The following is a 26,040-nucleotide window of genomic DNA, read 5'->3' as shown; positions in this document are numbered from 1 at the left end:
TAACCATCATTCAAATTCAGACATTGTTTGCAGAGTTCAACAGGCCACTTTCCTCATGCAGATTGAATCCATGTGCAAACTAAATATTTAATAACAGTCACAGCAACACAGGATGCCCAACTGTGAGCAGGCAGGTTAGCCCCTTCAACCATTGACACATGGACAATTTCTGATCTGTAGCCGTATACTTGCTTTGTTCTAATGTTCAGCAATACTTTTGATCTAAAAGAAATCTCAGCCTTGGATTAAAATTACAAATTAATTTGGTATCTCCCATTTGTGGAGAGCTTCAAGCACCACACTTTGCCTATAAAGACCTTCCATATCGGCTAGCTTTAGGTTTTAATTATCACCCTAATTCTGCACTTCAAATGGAGTAGAAATACTCTTCAATATTTCCCCTGGGATGCTGGAAAATTTGGATCAAGACACCATTTAAACCAATTTTACACAGATTACAATCATTCCTGAAGACAAAGATTTAAGCTGCTAGAACCAGATTATGACCCCAAGACTCAAACCTGATTCAACTAACAGGATAGTGGTAGCTTCTCTAAGCTAATGTCAGCAGTTCCAAGAAAAGCTGTTCAGTGTCTAATCCGAAGAGGCCTATTGATTAACATTCTAACTAATACAATGAAGATGCCACTTAGTACTTGGGCACATTTACAAGATATAGTACAGGTACTTCAACAGCAACTCCCAGATCTATGATGCAGTACTACGATGTCTTTATGTCAACTATACCAGATCAAGATGGCAATTCGCTATCACCATTTCAAGGGTAAATAATAATGGTCCATAAACATCACTCCTCCAAGAGTGTAAACTTGACATAGTTTTAAGGCCTGCATGCTTCAATGAACCCCCAAAGAGCTAATGTGGTTCGAGTCAGGGCTTTATCCTTTGGCTCTTGGTAGGGTTATCCATGTCAAACAGGTCAAAAGGGTAGAGGACAGACTAAGAGCAGTTCACCAGCCCTCCCAGTGATTCAGTTCAGGGTTAACAACCTTGACTGGTAGAATAAAATAGTTACGGAAACAACAATGAAGATACCATCTACATCTGTGGGCGATGGTATTCCTGAGTCTCCATCTGGGATTTGCATCACTGACAGTGAAAACCAAGAGGAAGCTACTGACATGGTGAATAAAACCCTGAACACAGTCGGAAATGGTGTTGCCCAAAATGCCAGCAGCGAAACAGGCAGCAAGTACAAATGCCACTGCATCTACACCACAGTGAGAACCGAGTTTTTAATGTGTCTGACCTGGCCAGGGCAGCCTGCAACTCCTCTTCTTTCTTTGCCAATTGTATCTTCAACTCCTCAATCTGCTGCTGCAACTCAGCAATCTGATCTTGTAAGTCAGTAGTTTCACCATCCAGTTTCCTCTTTGATTTTTCCAGTTCTTGCCTGGTTTTCTCTTCTTTCTTCAAACGTTCTACACAGAATAATTAGAGCATTATTGAAGAATATTCATAAATATTTTCTTCTCCCCCATTATGAAGGCTCTGTCTGTCAGAATTCAAAGAAAGAATCTTGACCCACTGCCATCAACCACATATCACGAACTAAATCATTCATAATTTATGCTTTTCTGAAGCCACAATACTCCAACGTACAGGAAATAACAGGACATTTAGTCTGCCTGTATTGGTGCAGCCAAGGTGGACAGAGCAGATTTCAATTAAATTACTAGATTTTTACTGTTAACTATCTAGCTTTTCTTTGGAAGTTGCTGCAAGCAACTAGCATTTGCAGAACAAGTATTTTTTGTAAGAAAAAAATGGTCATATTTACAAAGAGATAGGCAGCTGCTCAAAGCAAAAAATACTGTCTCCTCATGAAACATGCCTCGAGACCAAACAGTAGGGAATGCTACGGCAGAAGTTTCAGAAAACTTTTTGGGATTGTTCCAATGAATGCAAGAGTGACAACCCACATTCCAGTGTAACAACTGAGCAAGAAAAAATTCAAGAAAACTATGCTTTGTTACAATTTTTACAATCATTTTAAAAAAAGGTGGGTACAAGCCAAGTTATAGGATCCAGAAGCATTTTAACCATCCCATTCATAACCTGTTTTGAAGGGATGACCGTTTCCCTAGGATATACCCATCTCCAGCATGCACTGAAGAAACTACTGTGGGTTGTCTTCTTCAGCTACTCCTAAGTGAGGCACTGGCTTACGCAGTGAATTTAAGGGGCAATAACATTATCGCAGTCTACACCTGCATAGGATGGGTGAAACCCATGGGTCCACATGATTATTGAATGATTTTTATTACCAAAATTACTGGTTTTATTTTGTATAACCAGTTTTATTTTACAATTAACTGAAATTCGCAGCCTGCTTTGCAAGGTTTTGAACTCATGGCCCCAAATCATTAGCTTGTGTCTCAAGATTGTTAATTCAGTAACATACAAATTAACCGTTTCCTCTTTGGGACCCGATGGGTAACATCTGAAATTTGTTAATACTTCTATTTCAACTGTGCTTTGATTTATCAGATTCAAAAGTTTTCATTTTAATCACATCAGAAGCATCCACTTCTGGCTGTATCATGTGCACCACAGCTACAACTGAATTTCATTCCTCGGTAAACTGAGTAAATCAGAAGCAGGTCAGGAATGACATGGGACCACTGCTGCCTTACAATAGACAGTTGGTGCAGGAGTAGGCCATTCAGCTCTTCTAGCCAGCACCGCCATTCACTGTGATCATGGCTGATCATACACAATCAGTACCCCGTTCCTGCCCTCTCCCCATATCCCTTGACTCTGCTATCTATAAGAGCTCTATCTAACTCTCTCTTGACTGCATCCAGAGACTTGGCCTCCACTGCCTTCTGAGGCAGAGCATTCCACATATCCACCACTCTCTGGGTGAAAAAGTTTTTCCTCATCTCTGTTCTAAATGGCCTACCCTTTATTCTTAATCTGTGGCCTCTAGTTCTGGACTCACCTATCAGCGAGAACATGCTTCCTGCCTCCAGTGTGTCCAATCCCTTAATAATCTTATTTGTTTCAATCAGATCCCCTTACCTTCCAGGTCTGTAATCATCATCTCCTGCTTATTCTTCACTTTACTCAGATTCTTTGCTTTTTCCTCCTCTTCTGCTAGTTGTGACGCAAACTCGGAAAGTCTGTCTTCAAACAATTTTTTCTCCTTTCACATTAAGAAAAAGCCAAGTTTTAAATTGATCATTTGTCAAATTTAACGATTTGATACTTTCCAAAGCCAACTACTTTCCCAACAACTTTATTAACTATTAGTGAAAGTTAAGGGAACACAAATCATTAATAATACAGCTCAGAATGGAAATTCATCTAAACCAGAATGAAGCAACATCCTTTAATAAAATGCTAAAATCCCATCACAAAACCAATTTCAATAGCCTCATCATAATTTTTGGTAATTTGTCTTCTAAGCAATACATAGTAAAAACTAAAACATCTTTCACTATGGCAAGGTTAAAAATGAATGAACAGTAAAAATTTAAACTACTAGAAATATGAAATACAAATTAAATGCAGTTCAATAGACAGAACATTTTTCTGATCATTTAAAGTGCAATTGTTATCAATTAAGTTTTCTGGTTTTTTCCCCCTAGTTTAAAAATTACTTTGTATTTTGCCTATGTTGCAACTCACTTTGTTTAATTTAGTATTCTGGTCTTCCAACATCAAGATTTCTTCTTCTACTTTCTTAATCTTAGCCTCTGCTGTTACTTTCTCAAGTTGAAGTTTCTGCCGAGCTCCCTCCTCTTCATCAAGTTGCTCTTCTAGATCCTGGTAAGAAAGTTATCAAACAATAAGTTCAGCCTTGTGCACATAACAGCTTCACCTCAACTGACCTAGAAGCCCAACAATAAAGTTGTGTTGAAGATAACATCTGTAAAAGTGAATACAAGTGAGAATTATTTAAAATCTACTTTGAGAATATTTGTTCTCCAAATTAGGGAGATGGCAGAAGATAGAAGCAAGAACTGAACTTTAAGCATGATATAGTTTTATACTTCAAATTTGAAGGAATTTGTAGATTCAGTGAAAATATATTCTGAAACCCAATGGTTTAAAAACAGGACTCAAAACTGACAGATCAACAAAATTGCCCGTACAAGCACTTCCAATTCATGAACAATTAGGAACCTCACATCGAACCTGGACATAAATCCAGATCCAAACAATAAAATTAGTTTGTAAAGAATGCCCTGTATTGACCCTCCTATAATAATTTTCAAAATAAAAAATTAAAGCCATCAACAGTGCACACACCTGAATATGCTGTTGCATTTTCTTCTTTTCATTCTGCAATTGCTGGTTTCTTTCTTCTTCCTCCTCTACTCTTGCCTCCAAGTCATGCAAGATTTCTTCCAGTTCTTGCTTTTTATGAGCCAGACGTGCACGCATTTCCTCAGCTTCTGCAAAGAGCTCAGTCTCTGCTTGCAACTGCTCAGCCAGAATATTCTTTTCCTCAATTATCTAGGTAAAGCATTCATCACATGTCATTAGTTATACTGACTGACAAATTACACTTACAAAACCCTTCACCCCAAGATGGGCAGCTCAAATGAAAATACACCACTACATCAGAGCTTCTGCCCAACTAAATCAACTACGGAAGTTATATTGTGCTGCAGACAAACCTTAACAGTTATGTTGTATTAAAGTTTCCGCATGCCACCAACTTCACTAGTGCAATGGTTCATTATGGATCTACCCATCACAATTTTCTCAATGGCAAACAGAATGATTATAAGCTTTGTTAAATGATCCAAATCCACCCCTCCTAAAAAAAAGCTTCGTTTCTACCCTAACTCTTTTTACTCGCCCCATCTCTCCTACATATCCCATAGATTTTATAATACAGAACAAAGCATGGAAATTATTAGCAAATGGATTCAATGCTTTGACTTTTCACTCAAGTCAAATATAAACAGCCTGAGAGCAGAATTAAAAATCGTTAAACTTTCGGTGACAAGTCACACTTCAGACAGAACGCCAGTCACAATAGGTACAACATAGAAAGAGGACATGCAGCCCAACTTGACCATACTGGCTCGATGCAAGAGTTAGTCCCACTTCAGCCTAGCAAATATTTCACTTACCCCTATTCAGCTTTTACACCCCCAGCACAACCTTTGACAGCATTCCAATCCCAAACAACTCAGCATGCAATATTGCATGCCATTTCTGTCAATTTGGCAATCACACTTACACCCCCTAGTTCTTGAACCTTCTACCATTGGGGTTAGTATCTTACCATCTACTGTACATATCCATTCAATCCTTTCAAAATCATCTCTGTCCAAAGACAAGAACAGTTTCTCCAGTCTATCTACAAAACTGAAATCCCAAGGATCTTTTTGGTTACTCTCATCAGCAAGTCTGAACTACTTCTCTAAAATATGAACTAAGAACTGGAAAGTACTCCAGTTTTAAGCTGCACTCTCTTACAATTCTATCACCTTTGGGATTTTTAACCCTTGCCTCTACTTTCAAAGCCCAGGTTCTAATAAACTTCCCACAAGGCCCAGCTTCTACCAAAATTGTTACTCTGCCACTTTCAACAAGCTATGCAAAAATACTCCCAGAATTTACTATTCTTTTGGAATTAGTTCCTCTAACTTGTGTTACTTCTGGGGGAAAAAATACATTTTAGATGTTTAGGTCACATTACAACTTGGAAGTTCTTGGCATGCAACTTTATGTTGATGACTCTTGTTACGCCTATGCGCCCCCCCCCCCCCTTTTGAGAATCGCAAGATCGCTATTGAGTCAGGAGACCCAGGAAATGAGAGAGAATGTCCTGGCCCTCAGCGATACAAAGCCACGGAACAGGTCATTGTCTCTTGGAGACGGAATTGTGTATTGAATACTGTGCTTCGTGGAAGCCCTCAGGCAACGTGGGCTGGTTGGGGGATGGCATCATTCCACCCTGATTGACATCCGAGACCCCGTGAGTGGGGATAAAAGAGGGTCTGGGGGACAGCCCCTTCAGACGCACCAGAAGAAACGCTAGAACTCCTGTAACAGCATAATAGCGAAAGCCGGTGGAAAGCCCACGTCCTTTTCCATTTGCCTCGGAATTGGTGGGCCTTACCACAGAAGAACGGCTTTAGCTAACACAAAGGAGAAATCAGCCCCAACAACTCCCGAAGGATTGACATCATAAAAAGAATGGGCAAGTTTTAAACTCTCTCGACTCCAAAAGGCTGCAGCCTGCAGCTTGAAGGAACTAAAGTGACTTTTATATTTCCAGCGGCAATACATTATCCCCTAGATAACGATAGAGCTATTTCTTATTGAGTATTATTATACCCGCGCTTTTTAGATTTAGTATTGACGATGTATATTATCTGTATGTTTGCATTGATATTATTTGTGTATTTTTATCAATAAATACTGTTATAAATAGTACCATCAGACTTCAACGGACCTCTCTATCTTTGCTGGTAAGTGACCCAGTTACGGAGTTCGTTACACTCTACACACCTGCTGATGCTTTCTTGCCATAGCAGTAAGATCTGCTTCCACCTTTATATGCTTCGCTTTCACCTTTAACAGCTCATCCTCCTTTGAAAGCAATTCTTCCTCCTGACGGGTTACCTGCAACAGTGGCTTAACCTACAAAACAAAATGGGGATAGCACGCTAACACAAAAATGCTTCAGTTCGTACTTTGTCTTTGGAAAAGTCATCATTTTGAATAAAAACAATGATCCTGAGTGTATCAAATACATATTCAAAGATCCTGAACTTCATTCTCTTACAGCAAGTCACTAACATCTGCAAGTATGGGTGATCTATTTTTTACTTTATCTATGGAGATAAGGTGCAAATCTAACCTTTGTGAAGAGCCGCCACCACTGCCAGTGTCTGAGCTTTAGGTAAGCAGCACAGTTCCTTTGCAAGACCTTCAGTGCACTCAACTGTTGTTGCTTTTTTAAGAATGCCCTGTAAAGAAGAGCATTAGGGATTAAAGTAATTTGGTTGTCAATAGCATAAAAGGCATACAGCATGGCTTGTCTATCCAGGTCTTAGCTAATCAGCAAGCTCCTCCCGACACTATCTGCAATGTTGCATATCACAGATTCAGTTCCCCCCCATTTCTGCAGCTTCACGGTGAAAAGGGAAGGTAGGAGTACAAACTTCATTAAAAGGGGCATCATTTCAAGAATTTTTGATTATGATACTTAAGTATATTGGTGAAGTTTCGAGTATTCAACTCCCTTTCTGCCCCAGACTTTTTGTCTTGGGAGACACACTTGGGTTACTTGGGAATAAACACTCTCAAAATTGGATCCAGACAAGGAAGACAAATTATACTTAGGTGTTGGAGGAACTTGGGGGGGGGACCATCATTTCAGGAGTGGGCCACAGAAATAGCCAAAGTGGCAGCTTTTGAATGCATGTCTTACAAACAGTTTGATAGATTGGACATGTATACACAAAAATGGGGCAGATCTAGGTTTCCTGGGGGGCAGGGGGAATGGTGAAGCATATTGCTGAATGGCAGTCTTTTATGTTATTAGAGGTAGACACACATGGTTATTATATTGATATTTATTTCTTCCATGTTTTTATTTTATGGATAATTTTATGTTTTGTAAGCTATGATTTGCATAATTTCAACACTGACTCAAGGGTTCAGGGAAAATTTGTAGAAGAATTCTATAAAATTTAATTAAGGGCATCATTTTGTAAATTCCAGCTTCAATACACAGAACAGCTTATCTAAAAAAAGTTAACAAGCACAAAACTAAATCCTTCAACTTCATGAAAGTGTGTAGCTTAAGCTTTAGAAAGGTTGAATACACAGCAACGTGGATCATCCAATAATTGATGCCGAATTGCAACTAAAAGTGCAGCATTTACAGTATTGCTTTCTAATAAACACCCAATGATATGTGCTGAAAGCCTAACAAATTCTGGACAGCTTTCAGTGATATTTTTGTACTGTTTAATGAAACCCTTGAAAACCTGACACATTATTGAAGCTGATCTACTTGTCCCCTTGCATAACAAGCTCTTGTGCACGACACTCTTAAAAACCTTGGAGCATTGCCCTAAGAAACAATTTTCACAGTGACTGAAAGACAAAGGACAACAATGATATACAACATACAAAAGCATACGACATTTTTGCACAGCAGCCGGAAGATCCATTAGAAAACAGTTCCTGCTCCAATCTCTAGCTGTGATATTAAATTACCCAGGAAAACATGTTATTTTTAGTAACAATCCTGTTTTCCCTCCGTGACCTGTCGTGACCTTGCACATTTTTCTCTTGGTAGTTAATGGCATCAATCAACCAGTAGTACGCTTGACACAAGTTATTTGCTTGGGAAGATGAAAAGATCATTTTACACCAGCAGGAGTTTATTGTGTTTTAAATTTTCTGAGGAAAGGGCAGGATTTGATTCATACATTCTGCACTGCAATGTGGTTTGAGTGATAGCCAAACAAAGAACTATCCAACCGCATTGAAAGAATTCATTTTATGTGACTAGTTTTTCTGAACACAGTATACTTGCACCAAATGGAGGTTTTGGACTTGGTTATACCCAAATTTCATGTATTCAGTTGAAATAACCATTCTTCTCTAAATCTGACTAACTTCTTTTCTCCCCACCCAAACTGTTAGTTCAAAAGGTGATTCTCTTGGTACTGGTCACCAGAAGTCAATCACAACAGATTCCAGATATTATCAAAAATCATCTGCCGTCTTTGAGTGATAGGTTGTTATTGTGGTATAACTCAACCAGAGAGCATTTCAGACAGCAACAAAGATTAGGTTGGCATGTGTAGCACTCACTTCCTGGCCAGATATCCACGGCAGACAGCTTGGAACAGAATAATTATATCAGTGATCTTTAGGTCTCGTTCTTCCTCCAAATGTGCGAGAACTCCAGCACGAAAGAAGATCTTACTCTGTCCAATACGGAACAAATTGGGATCCAACTCCAAGGCATGAATCTGATTTGGTGGTAAAGCGAAAAAGGTAAACAATAGAAATTCAAGGATTTATATACATTCCTAAATAAACTATAGGGCATAGAAACAGGCCCCTCATCCCATTGCGGTCACACCATCTGTATTTAAATCCAGTTTTCCTCTTACAAGACCACAAGACTAAGACAGGAGCCGAATTAGGCTATTTGGTCCAGAGTCTGCTCCACCATCTCATCAAGACTGATCCATTTCCCATTCAACCCTATTCTCCTGCCTTTGTCCCATAACTTTTCACACACTGAGAAATCACTGCCTAAAATACAGCCAATGATCTGGCTTCCACAGCTGTCCGTGGCAAGTCATTCCACAGATTCACCACCCTCTGCCTAAAGAAATTCCTCTTCATCTCCATTCTAAATGGACACCACTTTATTCTGATGCATCCTAGACTCTCTCACCACAGAAAAAATCCTCTTCACATCCACAATATAGGCCTTTTAACATCTGATGAAATGCCCTCTCATTCCCCTAAATTCCAGCGAGTACAGCTCCGGTGCCAAACGCTGGAGCTCATATGATAACCCTGTCTTTCCTGGAATAATTCTCACAAACACTTTCTAGGTCCTCTCTAGTCAGCACATGCTTTCTTAGATAAGCAGCCCAAAACTGCTCACAATACTCCAAGTGAGGCCTCACCAGTGCCTTATAAAGCCTCAGCATTACATCAATGTTTATATATTCTAGTCCTCTTGAAATGAATGCTAACATTCTATTTGACTTCCTCACTACCAACTCAACCTGCCAATTAACTTTTAGGGAATCGTGCTCAAAGGCTTTCAAATCCCCTTGCACCTTGGATTTTATTTTTTATTTTCTCCCTTTTTAGAAAATAGTCTACACCTTTACTCCTTCTACCAAAGGCCATGACCATACGCTCCAAGACACTATTCTGTTTGCCACTTCTTTGTCCATTCTCCTATTATGTCAAAGTCCTTCTGCAGACTTCCTGCTCCCTCAGAACAACGCATCTTTGTTATCAGATGCAAACTTGACCACAAAGCCATCAATTCCATTATTCAACTCTGACAAATGAAGTGAAAAGCAGCTTGTCCCAACTCTGATCCCTATGGAACACTATTAGTCACTGGCAGCCAATCAGAAAAGGCTTTCTAATGTTTAGTAAGTTACCCTAAAATTAATAAATCAAACAGAAGATCAATGCGAAAATTTTGCAAAAAAAAAAAAGAAACGCAAAAGCAGACATTTTAATAGCTTCTAATATATTGATAGGTATTGTCTAAGGTTTGAAAAAGCTCATGTTGATTTTTTAGTTGCAATTTCAAAATTCGATCATAATGACAAAAAACTTATCTACCATTCGTTCACAGGCTTGCTTGCCATCCATGAAACCTTTTGGAATGGAGTTGGGGGTCAGAATCTCGTACCTGGAAAGGAAACAAGCAGCTTACAAACACACAGCTTTTAGAAAATCCTCTTCATTTCCTCATCTAATTTTAAAGTCTGTCAATTTACAAGTTTCATAATTTTGAACAGTATAAAGTTGATAATTCCACATAGTAATCCTTACTTCATACCTTGTTACGTTAATGTGAACAGCTTGGTTTACTACCAAGCAAATTCACATGAAAAAACTTCAAAACATTGGCTCTATTACACTGTTCCTAACATGCAGAAAGATTAGATTAAATGACTTTTACATTTGTCCATTTTCACTGATCAACCAAAATACTTCCAACCTGATGTGTGCGATATGGTTGTTAAATTAATTTACCCTGATTGGCAGAGCCAAGACTTGAAGTTCAACCAAATCACATGGAACACTGTTACAGAGAGGGAGCATCCATCATCTTCACACTGTTCCCATCAAGAAGGTAGTACAGGAGTCTCAGAGCCCATACCACAAGGTGCGGGAACAGTTGCTACCCCTCGAACACCAGGCTCTCGAACCAGAGGGGATAACTTCACTTGCCCCATAACTAAACTGTTCCCACAACCAACAGACTAACTTTCAAGGACTCATCTCATGTTCTAAATATTTATTGCTCATTTATTATCTTTTTCTCTTGCAGCTTCTTGTCCTTGCCATATAGGTTGTTTGACAATCTTGCTGGGTGCAGCCTTTCAATGATTCTATTGCGTTCCTTGGACTTACTGAACGTGCCAACAAGAAAACACTGTAGCGCCGCGGCTTATACAACGCTTTACAATACAGGCGACCAAGGTTCAAATCCCGCTGCTGCCTGTGAGGAGTTTGCATGTTCTCACCATGACTGCAGGGATTTTCTTCAGGTGCTTCAGTTTCCGCCCACAGTCCAAAGACATATCAGGTGGTAGTTTACACAACTGGAAAGGAAGGGGCAAGACACCAGAATAAAAAGTTGGGAGGAGGGGAAGAATAGCTGGAAGGTAATAGGTGAAGATAGGTATGGAGGAAAGGTAAAGATTGGAGAGGAAGGAATCTGATAGGAGACAAGAATGGATCCTGGGAGAAAGGGAAGGTGGAGGGGCACTAAAGGGAAATGTTAGGCAGGTGGGAAGACATGAAGTCTGAGTGGGGAATAGAAAAGGGGAGAGGGAGGGAGTTTTTTTTTAAACCGGAAGGAGAAATGGACACTCATGCCATCAGCTTGGAGGGTATCCACACGGAATACAAGGTGTTGCTCCCCCACCCTGAGGGTGGCCTCACTGTGGCACAAATGGAGGCCATGGACTGACATGTCAGAAAGGGAAACTGAATTAAAATGTCAGGCCAACTGCAAAGTTCCACTTTTGGCAGACGGAGTAGAGGTGCTCAATGAAGCAGTCCCCCAGCTTACGACAGGTCTCACCAACGTACAGGGCCACGTTGGGAGCTTCAGACACAACAGACGACTTTGTAGGTGATCTGTTGCCTCATCTGGAAGGACAGTTTGAGGCTCTGAACGGAGGTGAGGGAGGGAGTGAATAGACAGCACTTTGGCCGCTTGCAGGGATAAATGCTGGGAGCAGATTAGTCGGGTGGGACAAATAGACAAGGGAATCACAGACTGAGCAATCCCTGCAGTTGGGGGGGAGGGGTGTCAGATTCCTTACCCCTCCACTCTTCTTTTCCCTAACTCTGGTCTGTTATCTTGTCACCTTCCTATTCCCTCCACCAGTGTACCCCCTTGTTCCCTTTCTCCCACAGTGTCCTCTCCTCTATCAGATTCCTTCATCTCCAGTCCTTTACCTTTCCCCACACACCAGCTTCACCTTTCACCTTCTAGCTAACCTTTCCCACCTCCAACCTTTTAACAAGGCAAACACAAGGAAATCTGCAGATGCTGGAAATTCAAGCAACACACACAAAATGCTGGTGGAACACAGCAGGCCAGGCAACATCTATAAGGAGAAGCACTGTCGACGTTTCGGGCTGATACCCTTCGTCAGGACTAACTGAAAGGAAAGATAGTAAGAGATTTGAAAGTAGGAGGGGGAGGGGCAAATGCAAAATGATAGAAGACCGGAGGGGGTGGGGTGAAGCTGAGAGCTGGAAAGGTGATTGGCAAAAGGGATGCAGAGCTGGAGAAGGGAAAGATCATGGGACGGGAGGCCTAGGGAGAAAGAAAGGGGAAGGGGAGCACCAGAGGGAGATGGAGAACAGGCAGAGTGATGGGCAGAGAGAGAAAAGGGGGAAAAAACCTAAATATATCAGAGATGGAGTAAGAGGAGGAGGAGGGGCATTAACCGAAGTTAGAGAAGTCAATATTCATGCCATCAGGTTAGAGGCTACCCAGCCGGTATATAAGGTGTTGATCCTCCAACCTGAGTGTGGCTTCATCTTGACAGTAGAGGAGGCCATGGATAGACATATCAGAATGGGAATGGGATGTGGAATTAAAATGTGTGGCCACTGGGAGATCCTGCTTTCTCTGGCAGACAGAGCGTAGGTGTTCAGTGAAACAGTCTCCCAATCTGCATCCAACCTTTTACTTGGACACTTTCCTCCTTCCTAACCAGTCCTGAAGGGCCTTAGCCCAAAACAGCGGCCGTTTGTTAATTTCCATAGGTACTGCCTGACCTGCTGAGTTCCTCCAGCATCTTGTTTACGATGCTTTGGATTTTCAGCATCTGCAGAATTTTTGTGTTTGAAATATACTGGACCAATCTGGTTTGACAGCCAAATGAGAGAAATTGTTTTCAGGCAAGACCTTTATCAATTATGATACCAATCGTCACTGTTTTAGAATTACAAGAAAAAAGATCAAACTGAGTCAATTTGATACACCCATTTCAAAACAAATGGATACAGTACATGTATAATTCATTATTACACAAATTAAAGAACACACTTAGTCACTGATTTTAACTGCTCCCCCAACCCAATCTGACATTACCTCTGTCTAAATTCCTGGAAGACAATCCTATTTGGAAAACCTTGACGGCAGATTCTAATTCCTTCCAATACACCATTGCAGCGTAACTGGTCAAGAACTAAATGAGGATCCAACTTTCCCGCCTGCAAAACACGAAGCCATGGATATCAGCAAAATCCTAGTTGCATTAAGTGACTTCATGAATTGCCCTTTAAACACTGCCAACATTTCTAAAGTGAGCAAACTACACACAGTTATAGCACTAAGTGAATTAGGTTTAATGAAAGACAATTCATGTTCTCCTGGTTTGACTGCATTTCCTAGAAGACTAGCATATTTCTTTCTTGATTACAGACTCCAGCATTTACCCAACAGATGCTGAACTAACTAGTTTCCTGCTTTTTGACTCATTCCCATCTTGAACAAGGACTCTGCATTCTACATTTTTCAGTCTGTGAAAGCCACACAGATAAGTCGCCTTTAAAATATCTTTACATGACGAGTAACCTTTTGCAATGGCATTGCAGGGGATGCTCTTTCCCCTTTCTGGAAATATACCTACCCTTTTCTCATGGTTTGGAATGATGCAACGAACAAAATTAGGGTTAGTGTTACGGAGAGTTGCCATTAGTTTGGCCAAGGACTCCTTGTACAACTGTCCCACCGTGCGAAACATGCCCTTCTTCGTCTTGTATGCAGAACCAAAGGCAGTTTCGTTCATGCCAGCTACTTGATCCAAACCCACAATGCGGTCAACTGCAAAAATAATTCACAATTTTTGAAGAGACATGTTGCATCTATGCAGTGTGAAAGTTCATGAGTTACAAAAACAAAGATCACCAGAAAATTAACAGATCATACAGCCCTTCATGCTGCACTAACTAAACCACTGATCATGTACATAGCAAAAGATAAATACAATGGAGCAAAATATTGAGAAGTCAATAATTGACTTAATTGACAGTAATTGACAGTATTGGGAGTGCAGTTAGACCAGAAGCTAGACTGGACTGCCAACACAGATGCCCTGTGCAGGAAAGCACAGAGTCGACTGTACTTCCTCAGAAGGCTGGCGTCATTCAATGTTTGTAGTGAGATGCTGAAGATGTTCTATCGGTCAGTTGTGGAGAGCACCCTCTTCTTTGTGGTGGCGTGCTGGGGAGGCAGCATTAAGAAGGGGGACGCCTCACGTCTTAATAAGCTAGTAAGGAAGGCGGGCTCTGTCGTGGGCACAGTACTGGAGAGTATGACATCGGTGGCAAAGCGGAGGGCGCTGAGTAGGCCATGGTCAATCATGGAAAACCCTGAACATCCTCTGCACAGCACCATCCAGAGACAGAGAAGCAGCTTCAGCGGCAGGTTGCTGTCAATGCAATGCTCCTCAGACAGGATGAAGAGATCATTACTCCCCAACGCCATTCGGCTCTACAATTCAACCACCAGGGACAAGACATGTTAAAGTGCCAGGGTTAGGACTGAGCTTAAGTTACCACTCAATGCACTTTAGTAAACTATTTAAGAACTTTTTAAAAGCTATTTATTAATGCTTTTTGGGAGGGTGATTTTAGATGCACATCATATTTAATACTGAGTTAAATACTGTATGTAATTAGTTTTGCTACAATAAGTGTATGGGACACTGGAAAAATGTTGAATTTCCCCTTGGGGATGAATAAAGTATCTATCTATCTAATACGGAGTCAAGAAGCATCAAATGAGTGACAGCGATTCAACTGGGGATTTTAAAGGTTAATACGAGAGGAAGATGGAAAAGGAAGAACAGTGGTAAGGGAACGAGAAACACAGTCAGTCCAGAACTGGTACAATATAGGATTCTAGTTTGCAGCATTACAAAGTTAGACTGCACTTGAAGTATCGTGTGTGATTCTGTTCCCCACGTTGAAGGAACTTTGAGGTTTGTGTTGGATAGGAGTACAGAGGAGATTCATCAGGATGTTACCTGCAATGAAGGACTTCAGTTATGGGGAAAAGATTAGGCTTGATTACTTCGGAGGAAAAGCTGGGAGATGAAAGGAGGTGATACAATTTATAAGAGGCACAGGAGTGGTAGATGAAATCTTTTTCTTACAGTAGGGGAATCAAAAACAAAACAATAAGTTTAACATGAGAGGAAGGGGTTTAAGGTCACTAAATGAAATGCACTGGCAGAGACAATGGAATCTGATTCAACTACTATGTTTAAAACACATTAACACAGGCACTTGGCACGGTAAAAGTCACGTATGGACACAGACCTAATGCAGGATTAGCATAGATTGATGAAAAGGTTGGCATAGATGTAGTGGCACAGAGAGCCCATTTCTGTTCTCTATATCACCAGAACCATGTTCAAAGGAACAGAGTTGAAATATCTAAATTAGGAATGGAGAACACGAATGAAGTGACTAAATGTCAAAATTGTTGAATTCTCAAGTTTAGGGATCTGTAATATGTGTAATCCAAATGGCAGCATTCCTCAAGCTTCCATCAAACTTAATTGGAACAAAGCTTTAGTCTTGTAGAAGCCAAACATACCATTGAAATGCCTAAGAGAAGTAGCTTTTCGTGGGAAAGTCACTTAGATGGCGTCTGTAGATTATGCTTCTTCGTACTCTTGCCCCATTTAAACCATTTTCATCAACTTTGCTGCCAGCATTTACCTTCACAGTGCATTTCATTCTTCATCTCCATTTCAGTGTGCAATCAAGCTGCCATATCCGTGTTCAACCTAAACATCACTCATCTAACTCAACTACAAATCCTCCCACCTTGCCTCCAGCAAGACCTCCCAGCTTTAGGTCTTATGAAAGGATTTTCTAAAGATAACTCTAGTATAACTGATAATTCTTAATAACATTTGTTTCATTCTCTAAACATTTTCACCTGCTGCTCAGAACCCAAGTTTTTTGCCATCCCTCCAGCCTATAAAATACATGCATCATTCCCCGTATCTTCTGCCACACAGCACATACTCTGCCCTCAGAGTTCCAGACTGACTTCCCCTATGATACCCCCAAAATACACTCCTCTCTCAGTGATTTCATGTGAAATCACAAGCCATTTGTCTTTCATTTCCACCAAAGCACCAAGTACACCTCCTGGGTAAAACAGCAATTTCCTTTCACTTTCAATCTGTACAGTATTACCACCTCCTGATTTGGCCTTTTCTAAAAAAAAAAGTTGGCCAAGTGCTTTGGGGAACACTTGTTCAGTCTACAATTCATCTCATTACCCCCCTCCTTCAACTTTGCATCATCCTTTACCATTTGCAATTCAGTGGGTCCAGTGGCATCTTTGGAGGCAAAGACGGTCAACACCCAGGACCTACACCAGAAGTGCTGTGTTTGCAAAGCCCACAGCATTTTCTAGGACCCCTCCCATCCAACCCACAATTCCCGACTTTCTGTCAGGCAGAAGGCACCGCAGTACTAGAACAAGGACTGTAAGGCTGGGTAACAGCTTCTTCCCCCAGACTGAGGCTTCTGAATACCCTGCTACCACCCAGTACACATTTAGGAGAACACCACTAGCTGTGATATTTAATTGCATGTCATATATGCACTTTGTGTCAACTTGTATATCGACAGAACGCTTAAAAATCTGTTATTTTACGTGCTGTATGTTGTTTCATTTAGCTGTATACACATGTAGGTGGACAATAAACTTGTCATGTTATGTCTTGACCCAAGATCACAAGACAAAGGAGCAGAAGTAGGCCATTCGGCACATTAGGCCAGTCTGCTTCACCACTCCAGCATGAGCTAAACTAAGATGTTAGCTACCCGTTCACTGCTACAGATCTCTGACCTGGAGCTGCTGTCAGTTTGCCTTTTGCTCCAGATTCCAGCATCTGTAATCTCATATCTACAGTACCTTGAAAAGTATTCAGCCACCAACCATTTGTTCAAAGATTTTGATCAACTTAACTGAGAAATTTTATTTGCAAGACACATGCTCCTCTCTTCCCCCACAGTACAGCACAAAAAAACAGGGAAAATTTTAAAGCATGAAAAATTAAATGTTCAAAAGAAGAATAACCCTTAACTCGGCAGTGGAGTTATCGGGGCACCATCATGACGGTGTTTCCATAGCAAGCTATTCTTGTTTTTACGAGGCCGAGTGGCTAGCTCAACGCTCAACCGGACTTGGATTCAAACTCAGGAACCTTCGCTCCAAAGTCCAGTGCTGATATTATTGCTCCACCAAGCGGGAAATATTAAAAAACTGAAGTTCAAAAGTATTCACCCCTTTGTTCAGTACTTAGTTGAACTACCACTTGCAGCTATTATAGGCAGTTGTCTTTTTGGCCAAGTCTCCATTAGCTTTGCCAATGTGATCGAGCAAGATCTGTTCACTCCTCCCTGCAAAATTGCTACAGCTGTGCCGGGTTAGTTGGGGAGTGGCAGCAAGCAGCAATCTTGAGGTCTTGCCAGAGATGCTCAATACATTCAAAATCAGGACTCTGAGTCACACAAGGGCATCAGTTTTCATGTAGAACCACCGATGGTTGCTCTGGCAGTGTGCTTTGGGTCGTTGTCCTGCGGAAAGACAAACTTCTTCCCCGGTTTAAGCTTTCTGGCAGAGGCTTGCAGGTTTTTATCCAGGATCTCTATATTTAGCAGTATCCATCCTTGCAATCCTGCCCAGATTTACAGTCCCTGTTGTTGAAAAGCATTCCCATTGCATGATGCCTTCACCATACTTTACAGCAGGGATGGCATTATCTAGCTGATCCACATGTACCACTTAGTGTTGAGGCCACAAAGTTCCACTTTAGTCTCATCTGACCGCAAGACTTTCTTCCACCTCTTGACAGTATCTTCCAAGTGACACTTTGCAAAGTCTTTATGGACAAGGATATGATTTTTTTTTAATAAAAGCCAGGGCTTCTTTCTTGCCACTCTTCCATAAATACCCTTTTTAATGCAAGGCCTTAGAGATAGTGTAACCATGGATTTCATTTCCAGTTACAGCCACTGACCTGCAGCTCACTCAGTGTCTGTTGGAACTACAGTAGCTTCTTACAAGTGTAATTCTTCCCCAGCGACCAAGTTTAGAGGGATGGTTTGGCCTGAGCAGTGAGGCTCTGGTTTCACATCCCCGCGCCCCCCCCACCACTTTTCCACAATGGACTGCACTGAACTCAGGTTTATTCAGAGCCTTTGAGATGGTCTTATACCCTTCCCCAGATCTGTGCTTCTCTATTACTTCCCCAACTTGCCCGGAATGCTCGTTTGTCTTCATTTTGGTTTGGTCTGTTGACGGTCTACCATTCTGTTGGACCTTTCAGAGACTGAGCAATTATTCTTATGAATTCATCGAAAACAGGTATTCTACATCAACGAATTGAGTGATTTGTTAAGGTAATATATAGTATTGTACCTGAGGAAAGGCAGCATTTTAAATACAAAGGGGAGGAACACATTCTCAACCTAAACTTTGGGTTTTAATTATTTAGTAAGTTATTGACAGGTTTTGGAATTTCTCTTTTGATTTGACATGCGTAATACTTTGTAGATTAGCTCAAAAATCCTACTTTGATATATTTTAAGTAGAGAAAATGAGACAGTAAAATGTGAAATAGTTGTGGGTAGTGAATACTTTTTCAAGGCACTGTATCCTTCGATATTTAATCCTTCCTGCCTTTAACCTAATCACCAAACTTTATTCTGCATTCTTCACAGTAAAGCCTGTTTCTGAACTTTTCCTAATTCGAATGATAAAATTATTCAGAACACAGTCCAAAACCACGTTGAAAATTGATAAACAATGAAAATAAATTCTAAAACTAAAATGTACTTCAAACTTAATGCAATTATTGCACTAATAGCTTAATGTTTAAAGCAAAGTAAATGTACCAGTTTCATGAAATCTGAAAAATAAATCTACTAACCATCCTTCCACAATTCTGCTACAAACTTGTCTGATGATTGATGCAGGAGAGTGGCAACATTGTCATTGAGAGGGTCCATGTTTTTCAGAAGCCATTCATCTGCCTTGTAATCCACCTAGCAGAAGAATATTACAGATTATTTGCCATTATGGATACTTTTTTTTTATTTAGAGGTTCAGCACAGTAAGAGGCTTTTCCTGTCCAACGAGTCCATGGTTCCCAATTGCACCCATGTACATCTTTGGAACGTGGGAGAAACTAACACACCGGGAGGAATCCGCAGTCACAGGGAAAAATGCATAAACTTCTTACAGACAGTGGTGAGAATTGAATATGGGTTGCTAGTGCAGTAAAGCATTGTATTAACGTGCCAATCCTAGCGCCACACTTGTGACGTACTTAAAAATAACTCCGCAGAATACATTTCCACAGCTTTCTGGAAAATGCTGCATTTCGGAGCACCTTGAAAGAATATCTGTAATTGCTTTAACCGGAATTCCCCCCCCCCCCCCCCACAAGGTAAACCCCACACAGCTGAATCCATTTTGTTCACAAACACCATAAGTACATTAGATTTTTCCTTATGCAGGGTCTCTCCAGGCCCACAATACAATTGCCTTTCAATTACTTTCAGAATTGTCGTTTCAGCAAACCTCTTACTTTGTGAAGAGTAATTAGGGCTGGGAAGTAAAGTTGACCAGGTCAAAGCCCTTGAGCAGGGAAAAAAAAAGTTGTTAAAATTAATAGTGATCTACAGATCCACTAAAAGTGAAAAACAACTCCTTTTAAGGGATGCTCGTCCAAAGTTGCAAAGGAAGTATTTTTATGCAACTGTTACACTGGGTCTAGAAAGAAAGAACGAACAAACAAAGGGCAAGCTTCCTACCCAAGGCAAAGCCAGATAATATTGTTCATTTTGGGGCATGATTAATGCTTAAAATACAACTATTGTGCCAAGGCATGGCAAGAAATTATATTTAAACAAGTTGGCACCTCTTCCAATAAGCTTACAATCCAGTGAAGTCATAATTCTAAAAATCATACCTATATAAAGCAGCTTGAAGCATTTGTCTGACCCAAGTATCCATTTATGGTTTTCAATTTAAATTGCAAACAAATATTGTCAATATTTAGCATTCCATCTAGTAGACGTACCTTGCCGGCATAATGAATGATGCAGAAGTCAGCTTTATCTTTGAGTTGTCTTGGCTTTTGGAACTTAGAATGAGTACCTTGCTCTTGGCTTAACTTTTCCACAAATGTCTTATCAGTAGCCTTGGGAAACCAGCATTCCTCATCCAACAGAGCCAACACACCAGGAGGATTTGCCTACCAAAACAAGTAAATACTTAACGGATTGAAGTTGGTTTGATATCCTTCAAAACATTTTCTTTACAGAATGTTATTAGGAATGTTTAAATCTTCCAGGATTTTTAACCATAGATTGGACTTTTATTTAAAAAAAACCATTTTGATGTCCTTCAAGTATTTGCAGATAATGGTGTCCGGAAATTGCTTCTCCATTGGAGTGATAAGGACAAAGACAAGGACAATCTTGTAACTTTTTGTTTGGCTAAAGGGTATACACTAGTTTGAAGTCCTGAATATTTAGTAATATGTGAAAAGAATTCATTTGCAAGTTTAGAAAGGGCATGGGGCAAATTCCAAATGATATGACTTTGCCCCTGACCTTATGTCCATTTCCAGCTTCTATTATTTGGAACTTTTATTACTTTTCTCCCTACTGTTAATGATGTCCTCATAACCTGCCTTAATCTGCTATAACCTGGTCAATTTATTCCAAATGAAGTACAGGAGAATTTGCTAAGTTATAACTACTTGAGCAGCAATTATGAAACTAATGAATGTGCAGAATTCTTATCCTTACAGGTCTTTCAATGAGGTCAATGCAAGGCTGAAGATCCAGACCAAAGTCAATGAAATTCCACTCGATGCCCTCTCGCTGGTATTCCTCTTGCTCCAGGATAAACATGGTGTGGTTAAACAGCTGTTGCAATTTTTCATTGGTGTAGTTGATGCACAACTGCTCAAATGAGTTAAGCTGCAATAAAAAGAGTTTCAGGTTTTGTTCAGTCTATTGAGCCCAAATATAACACACAAAAATAACAGGAAGGTCCTAACACTCACCTAGCAGCAAACCCAACTCAAACCCCAATCCCGTTTTATCGATCAGTATCAATTGTTTCATCACTAATCATCTTTCCAACGTCCTTCCAAATATCCACAATTCACAATCCCGATTAGAATCACCCGAAGCAAATGCGAGCAGCCACTGCTTTCTATTGCAGAAAAATTTCTTCATTTCCTTCAAGAAGTTGCTTGTACCAGTTTTAAACGCAGATATCAAAAGTGAGGTTTTCCAGAGCGTGCCACCCATGATTTCATCACTAGGGACCTTATGATCCACTAGTTAGAAGATTAAAGGGGGAAACTGAATTTTGCAAGGATGCAACTGGATAGGCGTTTCCAAATCCTTTGCAAAAGATATAATTGTCACCAAGTTCTCTTTTTTTATTTTCATTCCTTCTGTTCCCACCTCAAACACAGTGCCTTCAAAGTTATCAGAGTCTAATTCTGGGAATGTATTGTGACTTCCACTTCCAGTATTATGTCCCAACATCATTTTCCTCACCACCCAGTCAAGCTCAGAACTAAGCTAACTAAAATACCATTGTGTTCATGTCTATCTGAAAACTAGTCAAGTCTTCTACATTATGACACTATTGGGAAACAAGGGATAGGATTTTAGAAAGTCAAAGTGGACTTACTTCAAAGATTTCAAAACCAGCAATATCCAAAATGCCAATGAAAGAAGCTCCCTGTCGTTTTGTTCTATCCAAAGCTTTGTTGATGCGATGAACAAGCCAACGGAAGAGGCGTTCATAAGTAGCCTTTGCTAATGCTTCAATTGCAAAGTCAGCCTTGAATCAAAAACATTTATTCTTTAAAAAAAAACAGCCACATAAAGCAGCAGCTTCAATTCATTTGCGTCTCTAAAAGCCTCAACTGTACCTGCTCTTTGGTCTGCGCTTTCTGAACATAGTCTCGGCCAACTTTGATGCGTGGTGTGAGTATAGCACGAGTGAATTCCATTACATTCATTCCCAGCAGGTGACACAGTTTCTGAGCAGCTTAAGAGGATATTAATTAATCTATAACGTACTTGAAATAAGTGACTTCATAATATTCCATGCAAGTCCAAATATAAATCCCCTTTCATCAGGCATGCCAGCAAAGTTTTCCCATGTACACTATCATTATGAAGAATGACTTGGTAATTAAGGATAAACCCTCCCTTTGATTTTTAGCTTTGAATATGGAAGGCAAACTACTGAAAGTAAAAATACTCCAAACTGGAGACTTGCATGAAACAAAAAAAAAACAGGCCAGTTTGTTGATAAAACTTCAATGGAAGCCTGAAGCCATCAAAATTTGGAATAGAATAGAAATACAACTATGCACATATTCTGCTATTTTCACCCCATTCCCCAACCCAACTTGATATTCTGCTCCCCTTAGGTATTAACTATCATACTAGCAGCAGTTGCCTTCTGATACCCAGCTAAGTATATTGTGTATATGCGTGAGCAAAAAGCAAGGTGTGCTTAGGCAAAATTCTTTCATGGAGGAAGTCATTAAACCATGGACTATTGTCCAATTTAAAAGGTGTGGTGCTCTCTACTTCAATGCATTTCTGACAAAGGAAACAGGACATGTAGACATACAGGCAAAGATGATTTTTGGAGACATTGCGGGTGAATGATAATTTCCAGTGCTACAAAGCTGTATGCAATGATGACCGGTGTAACACCACAGAACTTAACTGAAAGATGCCATGATTTAGCGTGCACGGTATGTCAGTTTATGGCTGGAAGTCATCCCACATTCCTAATTCCATCAACACATCCTTCTATTCCTTTCACCTTCACACATCTACTCTTGCCCTTAAATTTACCTCTAATCCTGTGGTCTGATCCACATTTTAACACTTTCTTGGATATAGAGATTTGTGTGGATTTATCATTTAGGGCCTTAACTTGGAGGTTTCAAATGTCAATCTTACATAGCTCATCAGAATTTTCAAAATATTAATTGCTCAGATGTTAGTTTTCCCTAAAGGCAGGTTTATCATGTGCTTCTGGAGGTTTTTGCTTTGACTATTTTTCCCCAAAAGTTTTCATTTTTCCAGTTGTTTTTATAATTAGGAGGCCATAACCTTAAAACAGAGGTGGTCTAACCAAAGTCCTTAAAATTCAAAAAACAATTTTCTTTTTATTTCTTTTTACAAATATGAAGGGAAAAATTGCTCAGTGATGTTGTCTGCTATTGCCCTTAAAATCTGAGGAATGTATTTGAATTTGATTAAAAATTTTGTCCAAAAATTCTCTTCGAGCAACTTGGAGCAATTTTCTTCCAGCAATGAAGAACTGAAGCTTTTGGTTGGATCTCTACACTGATGTGTCACCTAATTCAGCCAATGTGGTGATATAGAACTTCAAATAGTTTTAGCAGCTTTTGGATAAAGGATGCAATTTGACCAAGGCTACAATGTGAAGAGCTTACAGAAAGCACAAGGCAGCCACAGTAATTGTTCTTACCAAGATACCTTTGGACCCATGAGGAAATTTTTACCTGCATTACAAAAATGGCAAATAGCTTAACACCCATGTGTTGGAATTAATGTTGACAATCTTGATGAACAGATGTAACCTACCAGTGTTGTCTGGCATTGATGCTTGATCTGTGTTCCTTTCCTTCTTAAACACAATACTTCCAAACTGCAGTACTGAAGAGGCCACCTTCAGCATTGCTGTGACAATAAAAACAATTATCATGGAATTGGATATAACACAATTTAATCAACCATCCAACAAATTATAGCAAGTTGTAGTTAATTTAAATAATGACATGGTGTAGTCCCCAGATTTTTCCCTCAAATCTATCATTCCAACCAATCATAACCGCTTTTAACAACGAAAACAAAATCTTGTGATATACGTGAGGCAGTGTACTGGGTTGGCAGGAGCACCATTAGATTTGTACAGAATTTGGAATATTAGTCAAACCAAGCAAAGCAAAAGCACTTTCTTCTTGTTCAGATCATAGACAAACTGTTTACACTCTTCACAAAAAGTTAAAAGCACCGGGCACCTAATGCAATAGTCTAGATATGAGTACAACTTTAAACAGTGTCACTCCCTCAAGAGAAATGGTGTCCTTGCTAATTGAGTATTTTGAGCAAAATAAATCTTAAGCACAAAAAAATTTACAAGATTAAACTGTTCTAAGTACTTTCACTCTTTACAGCTATAGTGCTTTCCAAACTGTTCTATTGTATTCATTTAGATCAATAGCACTGTTGCAACTTATGTGGCACTCTGGGGTGGTATATTCGAAACTTACCGTTTTACAAACCATGCCTGCAAAGGCACAACATAGCAGAACTATTCTAGTATTTAACACTCAACATTTGGGTCATCACAGGCTAAAAATGTCTTGCATGTATATCCAAAACATACATGCAACACTGGCTACACAAACATCGGAAACTACAAGTTAAAATAAAAAGGAATGGAATCAGAATGTCAAATATTTGAATATTCTTAAGAGTGAATATATATTCATCTGGGGAGGTAGGCTTGGCAAATTCTACACAGTTCATGCCAGGTAAGCAAGCTTGCCCATCCAGTAGTACTGTTTGATGTTGATACTTTGCTACTGAACAAACATTAACACAATATAATCTTGTACACAATGCTATTAAAGAATGGTCAGTAAAAGGAGAAAATAATGCACCTGAACTGCATTTTTTCATCTTTTTAGTTTGACCCGTTATATCTGCCTATATGCATATTTAATGATTGCTCATACATTGAAATGGCTAAAGTTACACTAAGAGTTGGACTATTTCATTCAATCACGTGCTGTATTATTGCATTGAAGAGATTAATGATCAGCCGCTTACTTTCCATAGCAATTCCTTCTCATCTTTAAGCCACAACTCCCATATTACACTGCAAGCTTGGGGCAAGTGTCAACACAATGAAATTAGCATTATTTCCCAATGAAGTACAGAAACTAGGTTCTAGGGATAACTAACAAAGTTAGACAAAATCTGAAATAAAAACAAAATTGGAATACTCATGTCAGCCAATCTGTAAACGTTTCAGGTCTATGCTGCTGGCCTACCAAATCTTTCTAGCTTTTTCTTGATAAAAAGAAAAAGTTTATAAAAATTTATTTTGGCCAAATGATTCATGAAAAAACACTCCGGCATTTTCAAAATCAAACTATTGATTTCAAATCTATTTAGCTTGCAGGGGAAAATTAATCCCATTCCTAACTGGTTTTCCTAATTGCTTGTACAAAGTATCAGAAATATCTTTCTGTATGAGATCACTAAGCCAGGAAAATAATGAGATATTGAGAGAGAAATGGAATTAATTTTTTTGAGGTTGCACTTGTATTAATTGCATCTCAAAATCATTTAATTTATGTGCAAAACATTTCTCTCAGATGATAAATCCAGAGCACAATATGCCTAAACAATGTTAATACATTGACTTTAATCTTTACATTTAAGATTTTCCATATGCACTATAACTAGTGCACAAAGCATGTCTATTTCTTCTCTCCCATTTTAAGTGTGTGATATCAATAAATGTTTAAGTCCACAAGACGAAAATGTAATTAAAATCTAAAGCAGTGTTTTTCATTAGTTGTGCTATTTGCAGGCAGTTCAAGTAATTGTAAACGTAAAATTTCCAGGGGGTTTGCCAATTTACATTGTTTGTTACTGAACCATTTATACACA

General features: G+C 39.6%; 1 protein-coding gene across 8 annotated transcripts in view; it reads right to left on the bottom strand.

The window, feature by feature from the left end:
- LOC132380127 (myosin-10) overlaps positions 1–26,040 on the bottom strand; it is a 171,915-nt gene that overhangs the window by 39,869 nt on the left and 106,006 nt on the right. For 7 of the 8 annotated variants that reach the window (XM_059948724.1, XM_059948727.1, XM_059948728.1 and 4 more), the window contains 16 exons: positions 23,941–24,036; positions 22,239–22,357; positions 21,995–22,147; positions 21,094–21,267; positions 20,361–20,534; positions 19,206–19,320; positions 13,875–14,068; positions 13,334–13,455; positions 10,333–10,402; positions 8,821–8,981; positions 6,851–6,959; positions 6,499–6,630; positions 4,279–4,485; positions 3,655–3,792; positions 3,046–3,169; positions 1,271–1,442 (listed from right to left, as the gene is read on the bottom strand). In XM_059948724.1, the coding sequence (XP_059804707.1) occupies positions 1,271–1,442; positions 3,046–3,169; positions 3,655–3,792; positions 4,279–4,485; positions 6,499–6,630; positions 6,851–6,959; positions 8,821–8,981; positions 10,333–10,402; positions 13,334–13,455; positions 13,875–14,068; positions 19,206–19,320; positions 20,361–20,534; positions 21,094–21,267; positions 21,995–22,147; positions 22,239–22,357; positions 23,941–24,036 (2,260 nt within the window). Of the gene's footprint in view, positions 1–1,270; positions 1,443–3,045; positions 3,170–3,654; positions 3,793–4,278; positions 4,486–6,498; positions 6,631–6,850; positions 6,960–8,820; positions 8,982–10,332; positions 10,403–13,333; positions 13,456–13,874; positions 14,069–19,205; positions 19,321–20,360; positions 20,535–21,093; positions 21,268–21,994; positions 22,148–22,238; positions 22,358–23,824; positions 23,844–23,940; positions 24,037–26,040 lie in introns of those variants that run through there. The other variant, XM_059948730.1, reaches the window with a different exon arrangement.

Source organism: Hypanus sabinus, chromosome 23 (assembly GCF_030144855.1).
Source record: "Hypanus sabinus isolate sHypSab1 chromosome 23, sHypSab1.hap1, whole genome shotgun sequence".
Lineage (NCBI taxonomy): Eukaryota > Metazoa > Chordata > Chondrichthyes > Myliobatiformes > Dasyatidae > Hypanus > Hypanus sabinus.
This window is presented reverse-complemented; position numbering and strand designations above follow the sequence as displayed.